The 10471-nt window shown below is 45.3% G+C and overlaps 3 protein-coding genes across 5 annotated transcripts; all 3 read left to right on the forward strand.

Moving 5' to 3' along the window:
- The first annotated feature begins 481 nt into the window (after window positions 1-481).
- LOC136541286 (uncharacterized) lies at window positions 482-2791 on the forward strand. Of its 3 annotated transcripts, none has more exons than XM_066533101.1 (2): window positions 482-609; window positions 913-2791. In XM_066533101.1, exon 2 carries the CDS (start codon window positions 943-945, stop codon window positions 2512-2514), a length of 1572 nt encoding a protein of 523 aa, XP_066389198.1. In that variant the 5' UTR covers window positions 482-609; window positions 913-942; the 3' UTR covers window positions 2515-2791. The 3 variants fall into 3 exon arrangements, with proteins under 3 accessions (XP_066389198.1, XP_066389200.1, XP_066389199.1); XM_066533103.1 differs by having other exon boundaries at window positions 496-609; window positions 1150-2791; XM_066533102.1 differs by having other exon boundaries at window positions 498-581.
- Window positions 2792-5113: 2322 nt separating this feature from the next.
- Window positions 5114-8126, forward strand: LOC136543044 (probable L-ascorbate peroxidase 8, chloroplastic). The gene is made up of 9 exons (XM_066535615.1): window positions 5114-5206; window positions 5750-5758; window positions 5803-5835; window positions 6742-6862; window positions 6947-7047; window positions 7139-7226; window positions 7350-7417; window positions 7497-7583; window positions 8049-8126. Exons 1-9 carry the CDS (start codon window positions 5114-5116, stop codon window positions 8109-8111), a joined length of 663 nt encoding a protein of 220 aa, XP_066391712.1. The 3' UTR covers window positions 8112-8126.
- A 1355-nt stretch (window positions 8127-9481) lies between these two features.
- Window positions 9482-10102, forward strand: LOC136543045 (proline-rich receptor-like protein kinase PERK2). The gene has a single exon (XM_066535617.1). It carries the CDS (start codon window positions 9482-9484, stop codon window positions 10100-10102), a length of 621 nt encoding a protein of 206 aa, XP_066391714.1.
- The last annotated feature ends 369 nt before the right edge of the window (window positions 10103-10471 follow it).

Below are 10471 nucleotides of genomic sequence, written 5' to 3' on the forward strand. Positions count from 1 at the left end.
AAACTACAATATCCAATTGACCTGTTCAACTTTTCACCATCTGATTCACACTGGCCAGTTATGTTTAGACACATAATAAAACGAAACAAACGTTCCTGTCGGGGATGACACAACATTGGTTATGCCGTCGCCCGTCGTGCCGTCGCCCGGCAATCCCCGTATCTGACGAAGAGTCACTTTGCTTTTTTTAGGTTGCAGTGACAAAAGGACGTGCAACAGATCAGGCGAAACGGTCAAAGTACCTTCGACCTCCTGCCTGAAGGAGCACCTTCGCACTGCACAGGAAAGTACCTTCGCTGCAGCCACCAGTAAGCTCCAGGGTAGCGATGTCCATCGCTGACGGGGTCCAGCCCATGAAGGAAGACTAGGGCAGACATGACACGTCATAGAGCTTGTAGTAGGTGATTCTATGATGTAAAAAGGCTAAAATGCCCAGAAACCCCTATAAATAGCCCATTTCCCCCTAAGCTGTTTGTAACAACAGACTTAAGGTCCACTTTATTATGTTATTGTTCGATCGATGTTTTGTCTGTTGAGATGTCTCCCACCTCTTGATCCCTCGGGCCCCTCAGGCGATTCAAGTGAGGATCCAAACTCAACAATTCTCGAGTTAGTATTCTGCCCCTATGAAGATTATTTCTTGCATAACCCTTGCTATTAGTCCCATAAATGTTAATGACCAGTCTACCTGTCTTTGATGAAACGACCCTCCTTATTAGTGACCTGCCTACCTTTTCCTAAGCTCTTATATGTTCTGATCTTATATTATCCCACGGTTCAATTTAGCATTCAGAATATTGCTCTCTGTACCCAGCATAGCTGTCCGGATGTCCCTACTTTTAATCCAGTTTGGTCGAGGGTACATTCTTACAACCACTTAGCATACTTTTATTTATTGATTTTCCTTACCAGGGAAGCAAAGCTATAGATTCCTGAATCCTGATGGCTGAGATGGTCAGTTCTGCAGTTATCCAGGAGTCATTTAGCCAAATGCTATCTGGCCTAGTTAAAAAATATGATGACAAAGAGGAAATAAATAGAATCAGAAACATAGAGAGGCTAGAGATGGCACACATCAGGCTGGAAGCTGCTCTTGAGACTTCTAATAAATGGCAGATCACTGATACATCCATGTTGCGTTGGCAACAGAAGCTGAAGCGGGCTGCACAAGAGTTTGATGAGAAACTGCACAAATGTAAGCAGAGAATCCTCGAAGAAGAATGCATGGAACAGGAGGTAATGAATTCCTCCATTCCTAAACGGATTGGACATGCTACCAAATCATTTGTTTTCTCCATCTTTAACCGCAACAACGATGAGTTGAACCCATCTGTTGTTAAACTATTTGAGTGGTATGCAGATGGTGCTAGTGAATTCCTGAGATTCATTGAGCTTGGCGGCACACCACTTTGTCGCATCATGCCCTCTGTCTCCCTTATCAAGAATCTTTTTGCAGGCAAGGAACTTCACCATAAAATTGTTCGAGGAAGTCAACAGCCTTTGTGTCAACTATGGTTGATCCCCTTTAGTACTGCAGAGCAAGGAACAGAGGTTGCCCTATTTTTTATCAAGAAAGATGGTACAACAGAGGGTAATATCTACTTTAGTATGATAGTGCAGCTTTCAGAGAGTGCAGACATAGTAGGGATTGCAGTTAGGAGTTTGCAGTTGTTTGCCCCTCATGTCAAATTTGTAGTTGAAAATATTACCAACGAACTTACTCAACTACCTACTCAAGACTTCTCATGGGCGCCATTTGCTTATTCAAACCACAGAGAACATTTGTACAATCTTCACAACATTGCATCTCAATGGTTTTGCCCGAAACCATTATGTTGCAAGCAGCAGCAGCACCATGAGGTTCCACATTTTAGCAACCTAAACATGGCAGGATTATCAGATGTTTCACTAGAACCAGTAATTGAATTTAATTTGCAGTGGCAAGTCTCACATTCAGTTTACAGCAAGCGGAAGACCTCACTGTCTGAAGGCGCAGTGTCTCTGCAAAATTCTCCATATCTGAAAGCTGGAATTGCTTTTGCACCCCATGGCTCTTCTGAAGACATGCTACCAGTGAATAAAAGTTCTGAAGCAATAGAGATAGTTGGTGGTCAGCAGCATGTCTTGCATTCGGACATCTCCTTGGAGCTACTGGAAGCGATTATGCTAGCAAAGGCCATAGATTACTTCTGCCACAATGGTGAAGCATCCATATACCAAATGATTTGGAGGTCTAAACATGGGGCTGCATGGATTCATGTTGAGAAGCCAAGCATAAACAAACTGAGAACAAGCATGAGAGCACATAGAACTTTGGGAGGGCCTACAAATAGAAAGCGGCTTCGAGGACAGGGTCAGAACATTGGGAACTATCTAGGTGTGCCCACTCACTTCCTCGACTTATGGGGTGCCCATGTACCCATCCGGCTGCAAAGTTCTCTCATGGGCTGGATGCAGAAAGAAAAGGAAACTCATTTACCAGAAAGAAAAGCAAGACCTGTGAGAAACATATAAGCATTGATATCCTCGAGGTAGAGTCTTAGTGTTAAATGCTCCAAATGCAAAAGCAAGAGGATCGAGCGAAGCTGTGAATGACATAAAGATCTTAATTTTATATTCTAATAGTCTTTATTGTTTGTCTTTGTAAGGAAGTAGTGAAGTACGTATGTTCTACATCAGGAACTTACGCAACTGTGTCTTAGTTTAATTGTGTCACTGTCTCGTATATGTGATATTGTTTGTATGTCATCAGCTGAGATATGCTTGGAATTCTTCAATCACATTGGAATCATACTGCAGTGGATTTAGTGGAAGGAGAAAATGTTAGGAATTTAGGCATTTTCATGTTAAAATGAATCCAGAAAAGTAATAGCAAATTTGTGATGACAAATAAGTGCACGTGTGTGATTTTACTACTACTCAGATTAGCAACAAATATATTCATGAACAACATACTGATCATGGCAAAAAAGAGATTGAATTTAACCAATTTGATAATAGAGATGTATCCTGTGGAGGACCCATGCTCAAGGCACTGGTGGCTCTAGACCCACTCATGGTGAGTTGGTCGAAGTTGCGGACCACAGTAGGTGCAGGAAGATGTACGTAGTGCCGAAGCCGATCTGAGGAAGAAGGGGCACTACGATCCGATGAAGAAGAAGATGGCGAGAGGTGTGGTATGGCCGTAAGGCAACAGGGAGACGGGAGGGAAGGTTATGCCGGAGGGATCAGGGAGACAAAGAGTCGAAGTGATTACAAGTAATCACCACCGTAGTGGATGGCAACTGACCTGTAAGTAACTCCTCCACATTAGTGCCTGTACCCCTTCCTCTTCCTTAGCCAACCCAAGTGGCAAAACTAACCCACACCCGCGCTCGAGCACGACATGACACGCACACATCGCTCGCTCGCTCGCCTCGCCACGCCACGGCTCGGCTTGGCTTGGCGGTGACGGCGGCGCGCGCGTGTGCTACGCCTTTGGTCTCTTTCAACTTCTCTATAGGTGCACACGCATGTAGCCTATTTAAGTTGAGTCAACAATTAGTCAAAATCCCATATGGGACTAAAACTATATTGTACCACAACATTTAATATGGGCCTAGAATTAATTGATTTATTAAATAAAATTTGGGCCTAAACCCATATAATATTCAACAATCCCCACCAAATTCAAGGACACATAAGAAATGCTCTCAATTCTCTCTGTCGTTTGATATAGCAGTGTTTCGATGGAGACTGTTAAGTTGAACTTCCACCTATAGCAAAGGTTACGCTTACTCACAACTATAAAATAGACTATGCCTTGAATTGACAGTTTTGTGCGAAATAAGTTTCACCCAGGCCCTTTACTGATACTAGGTTGCAAAAAGCATCCCCTCTGGTTGGAGCATATAAGTCATACTCCTGGCCCATTCATCAGTATCTAGAGATCACCCAAATCTCATAGACTGTGCTAGCAGTCGAACTCACATAGGTGTGTTTCTCAAAAGATGTTCTGTAGGACAACATCTTTGCTTCAACAAGCCACTTTGAAACACATTAAGGTATAAAACCAGCCTGCCTTACAGAAAAGGAAACAAGTGCATCTAACATGGGTTTAGTTAAGGGTCTTTCCTCACAGCCTACCCCTGGCATGGGGATGCATGCATTCAGGTTGAAAGGCCAAGCATGAGAACATTGAGAACAAGCATGCGAACACGGAGAACTATTGGGTATCCTACAAGAATAAAGCTATTTCAAGGGCAGGAAGAGGAGCTTTGGAGCCGGACACATATGATCACTCACTTGCTCGACTTATGGAGTAACCATGCACCCATCCAACTGCAAAGGCCGGTCATGGACTGGATGCAAAAAGAAAGGGAAATTAAGCTTTCACTACACCACAACACTAATATAGCGTCACACGTGTGTCGTTATAAATATACTAATACCGTTGAACTGTCGGTCGGTATAGCTTGCCCACAAATCAAGTGTCGGTAAATGTACCTTTTACGTTGAACTATCGGTCGGTATAGATATTTAGCTGTATAATCAGACGATCGGTCGGGACAGATCCATAAAAAGGATGAACTATTAGTCGGTATATAGGCCTATCGGTCCGCGGGAACTGAAAACAAACGAAAGGTCCATCGCGGGAAGTTGAAAACGAAAAAAGGCCTTAACTAACGGTAAGACTTGGCCCAAATACTGCAAACCCTAACATTTGCGTTCAGTCTCCCTCAGCTCTTATCACACCGCCGCCTCTCTCTGCGCCCGCCCGCCCAACTCCACTACCGCCGCCGCCACACAAGACCGCCGCCGCTGCCCCGCGCACTCAGACACCACCCACTGCCGCCTCGCCTCCCACTTCGCTGGCTCCCCTCGGCCCCTCTTCTATCCTCGTTGGCTTAGGGGCGCAGCCCCGACAATGGCATCCCCGCACGTGGCCCAGATCCGGCTAAGGGTGCCCTGGGGACAGCTGCTCGGCCTCATTCCGGGCCTAGGGTGGCCGGAGGACAGCTGTTCGGCTTCGATCCGGGCCTAGAGCGACCGGAGGAGAGCTACGTGCTCGGCCTTGATCCGGACCTAGGACGGCAAGGGCCGGCCAAAGGCAGCGTGAGGTCCGGCCTGCTGGATGGGGGCATCGAGCCCGTCATGCTCCACGCGCTCTATCGATGATTTGGCCTGCGACGACGGCACCGGTGTCATCCAGCGGCGGCTGGCTCGAGTACGGCTCCAGCAGCTGGGATCTGTGGCGTGATGTGTCCTTGAGATCATGCCCCTGCAAGCTCGTGTTCAGGTTGGAACCACCCTCCCCCTTCTGAATGACATGAACATCATGCTTCCCCTTTATTTTTGTGTGCTCTCCTTCAAAGGTTTACGAAAGTGGAATACATGATAATCAGCAACCATGAATTGTTTATTGTGTGGTATCCAAAAAGTTCTGTTTTCAGTATGAACATAGCTTTAAGAAATTGCGCCTTGAAATTTATTATGATGATAGCTTAAATATTTTGGTTGTGAGTTAGGATTGTTGGGCTGCTGGCTACCTGCTTTTTGTATTTTTTTTCTTTTTATATGGCACTTTTGAGACAAGAATCAGAATTAGAAGTGGCTACTTCACACAAAGGCGGCTGCTTGCCAAACATTTGCTTCTTCAATTACTTGACACCAACAAGCTACAAACAGTAACCACTTCTGCATTTGATCATATAGACCAATAGAGTACTTGAAAGGTACTGAAAGCACCGTTGTTATCTGTATCTAACAGATACTGAAGGTACTTGAAGAAATACTGAAATCTCACCTACTGATTGAATGCAGGTAGCTGAAATGCTGAAACAGGACAACTGGAAAGTGCAGAAAAAACACCATTACTAGGCCATTCAAGCTAAGGACTGATGTGAGTTTTTACACCATTTCTTCTTGAAACTATGGTGTGTGGTATGTGGAGATTTGGATCTAGAGTTGGGTTCTATTCTCACTGCATTTATGAAATATGCTTCGTTGAATTGTTTTTAGCATTCTTTGTTCAGCATGTACAGTTGTGGCACTAAACACTGATCCATGGTGCAGTGATAGTACAGTTAATACTCAGTGTTTGGGACCTTCTCCCTTTGAGGCAATAGTTGTAGGAGCTTTCACTACTCTCTGACTGATGATCGACAACTGCATTTGCTATTCTTTTGGATCATGTACTCTTGTGAATTAACAGAACACATTATAAAAGCAACGAATGCATTAGTATAAATATCTGCATCCATTGTGTTGCAATTTTTTGAAGACCGGTGGCATGTGAATCAGAGTAAGGTAGCAGGCTAGGAGAAGAGAGATGGCCTCTCTTTTCATGATAATTTCAACAGATTTCTGTAATACTATCATAACCTAACATTTGAAATTTCTTCAGACAAATAGTGTACTCTGAAAACTTTATACCCAGACAATTTTTATCTATGAAGGGATTTAGTAATTTAGCAATTCCTCAATTGTATTTTTCATATGTAATTGCCACTGGTTGCTACATCCATTTTATTGCTCAGCGTGCGCCTGCCCTATCTGCTTAGCGTGCACCTGCCATTGTGCTTGTTTCCCTTGCATTTTACTGGGCTGATTAGTGGAAATTAGTTCCGTGCAGCATTGCACGGAATTGTTTAGTCACTATATGTATCAGTGCTTCTGCAATTATACGCAGAAGCAAGTTTACCATGTCCGTGTAGTCATATTGTGTTGTGTCAATAAGTGAATGCTTTCAACTCTGTTCAGGTCTGTCTGGGGTGGCATGATTCTGGTACCTATGACAAGAATATTGAGGAGTGGCCACAGCGAGGTGGAGCTGATGGAAGCTTAAGGTTCGATGCTGAGTTGAGTCATGGAGCCAATGCTGGTATTTTCTATTTTCTTGACAGTCTAAATTTCTTATACGTTCTAGGTCAGTAGTAACTTGCAGATTTTGACTTGATTTTCACAGGTCTGATTAATGCATTGAAGCTTATCCAACCTATCAAGGACAAATACCCAGGTATCACTTACGCAGATTTGTTCCAGTTAGCAAGTGCTACGGCAATTGAGGTCATTGTCCTTTCTCTGCTTAAGTATCTCACTTGGTCATTTGATCAGTCAAGTCTATGTAGTAATATGTTTGGTCAATCGCATAATACAGGAAGCTGGTGGCCCAAAAATTCCAATGAAATATGGGCGGGTTGATGTCACAGCAGCTGAGCAGTGTCCACCTGAAGGGAGGCTTCCTGGTCAGTGTTTCCAATGGGTTCTTCATTCCATACCAATGTCTCATTTTTGGTTTTGTTCAATGCTTGAAATGTGACTTATGAGAGGTATCAAACTAAATTGTTGCTAATGCACATGTTCTGCAGACGCTGGCCCACGTGATCCGGCTGAACACCTTAGGGAGGTATTCTATAGAATGGGCCTTGATGACAAGGTGTGGCGGGTTTTGAAACTTAACTGTCTATCTGTATTTTCTTGAGCTATGTCATTGAACTTCCGGGGCATTTGTGCAGGAAATTGTTGCACTATCTGGAGCACATACACTTGGAAGAGCAAGGCCTGACCGGAGTGGCTGGGGAAAACCAGAAACAAAATATACCGTATGTTTTTATGTTCTATTTGCTTCAGTTTAAATAAGAAACAATAGGTTATTTTCAATAATATGGAGTTTTTGGGCATGCTCGAACCATACGTTATCCATTATTCTGTATTTTGAGTACAGAATACACACTTTGCTATCATGTTGTGACTTAGAATTCCTGGGGTTCTTTGCCTTACAGTGGAGTTACTTGATAAGACTTGATAACTTCTATAGTCTGTCTCCTTTTGCTATGTTTAGTGACAGAACATAATCAAGACGCAAAAACTTACCTGATAGCCAGTATTCTTGGTATTGTACTATTCTCCACCTCTTGACGTTTTTTTAATTGACAAATGAAACTTCTGTTCTTCTCACTTCTCATACCCAGACTATCTTCTTTGCAAACTTCATTACCAGGCAGGTTGTGAAAATGGTTAGTTTCAATTAACCAGTACTGAGGTGTTCCTGTCATTGCACTTTGCAGAAGGATGGGCCTGGTGAGCCCGGAGGGCAATCATGGACAGTTGAGTGGTTGAAGTGGCTTTAGGTGTTAGTGAGCTAAGCTTTTGGTCACAAGTGGTGGATGTATGACTTTTGGTTGCATGAGGTAGATGTTGTATGACTTTTGGTCACATGAGGTAGATGTAGGGATGTTGATGGCTTGCTCATGCACAAACTTCATGTTTGCGAGCTTCTAATGTATCTTGTACTTATGATGTTGAATCTGACCGACCTTACATTGGGCTACTCATATATGAATGGATCATATATGAATGAATCTATTGTCAATGTTTTATGCTCATATTAATCAATGTCCTTGTATGTATGGTTAATGTATATTGTATTGAACGTTTGTGCGTTGACAATAGATAATTTGGGTTTCATTATGTACTGCTGACCAACAGCATATATATTGTCTCTATATGAATGATTCGCGTTGGACTGTTAGTTGCTAAAAGTATTTATAGCCTCAAACTATGTGTCGGTATATATAGCCCCTAAGGCGTCAGACCGTCGGTCGCTAAAAACATGTCGGTCGGTATAGGCTATACCGACGCCACTTTCAGCGACTCTAGCTAAGTGTCGGCATAGATCTATACCGACTAATGGAACGTCGCTATATCGATCTATAGCGACCGACGGTACGTCGCTATTCTGGGGTTGTGGTGTAGTGTTTTAGAAAGAAAAGGAAAATCTCTCAGGAAAGATATCCTCAATGCTAGAGTTAGTATAGTATAAAGGTTTCATAGTTACATGAAAGTAGTCTTTATTCTGTTAGTAATGAAGTACTGAAGCACTATGTTGTATGTTAGGAAGTTATGCAACTGTAGCACATCACCTTTTCTTAGTCCCAATTTCTGTATTGATGTTATGTGTGTGTTTCACACAAATTAAGCATTTTCTGGGGATTACTAAATTACGTGGGAAACAATAATGCAATGCATTTGTTATGGCAAGTAGAGCCGGCCCAGGGGCCCATGCGGTACTGTAGCGCGTGAGCAGATTAGATTAGATTGTTTGGTTTGTTAGGAAAGAGATATGTGGTTTGGTTTGTAAGGAAAGATACATGTTAGATTGATTCGGTTATGATATTTCCTTAGGGGTCAAGTCAGTCATCTCTATAAAAAGAGAACCCTGTATCAGTCTTAGTCAAGCAAGAAGCAACAATTAAGTTGCTGCCTTCCCCTGGGAGCCAGCCGTTCTTGCCCTCTCTCCCTCGCGTGAACAGTACCATAACATCTCTCCCTCTCAATCCTAGCAGCCACATAACATCTGGTATCAGAGATCTCTGGTTTGATCATGTGGTTCGATCATGTCCACCCCCTACCATCAGCGCCAGCGCCGTCGTCCACATCCTCGGGAGCGCCCCTGACGTTGGAATCTTTGGCCGCCGACGTGGCTGCGATTGCCCGTGGCATGGCGGCCATGCAGGCGACCCTGGCCGCCCTCATCCCACCACCTCCCCCTCCACAACAGTCGGCACCACCACCACCTCCACAGCCGTCGCAGCCGCAGGTGATCTTCCCCTACGGCATGCCCCAAACCAACGGGACGGGGGTGTCGCTCCACTTGCTGCAGTCCCAGGGCATTCCCATCCAACAGATCAAGTTCCCGTCGTCGCCATCACCGCTTCCGGCTTGGATTGCTGGTTTGTCGAAACCCATCTACACGGCGCCCAGTACCCAGCCGCACCTACCGCCGCTTTCGGCCACCGGGGCTGTCTTGGCGCCTGGCAGCGCCCTAGCTCCGGGCGTCTTCTACGGCGGGGTGGACGGCCCCCTGTTCCACAGCGACAGCCTGATGCCGACGCTCTTCGCAGCGTCACCCTCGATGGACAGCACGGGCGCGGCGCCCTCGGCTGCCGCACAGGCCCCATTGGAGTTCGCCACATCACCGATGAAGGCCCCGGCTACCATAACTCCGGCAGTCTCATCACCAGCTTCGCCAACAACCCCGCCAGCACTAGTGTCACCAATGCAGGCGATCATGCATGGACCGACAATGGAAGACATGGTGCCTTTGTCACTGCCTCTATGAGCCACAGCACCGATCCCTCGAGCAGGGCCGTGGTTGTTTGCATGCGCTTATTCTCCGCCGGCTCAGCAGCAGGCCTTCAAAGCTCCATCGATCGCTTGGAGTACGCCTCCAGCACAACCCCGCTCGGCTGCACCCATAGCGGGGGTGGCTGCTCATGGAGGGCACCATCGACTCCACATGCAGGCGCTCCATGGATTCGATCCGAGCGGATTCAATTCCACGCAGATCAGATGGAGCAGCCAAGTTTGGTTCCTCGAGGAGGAAGTAGGTCTGCCATGGCGATCTTCTCTGGACTGCAAGGTCTTCCGCTCCAGCAATCGCCACAGCTCGAGGATGAGCTGTCTTCGAGGGGTGGAGTAGTGTTATGGC

Source organism: Miscanthus floridulus, chromosome 3 (genome assembly GCF_019320115.1).
Source record: "Miscanthus floridulus cultivar M001 chromosome 3, ASM1932011v1, whole genome shotgun sequence".
Lineage (NCBI taxonomy): Eukaryota > Viridiplantae > Streptophyta > Magnoliopsida > Poales > Poaceae > Miscanthus > Miscanthus floridulus.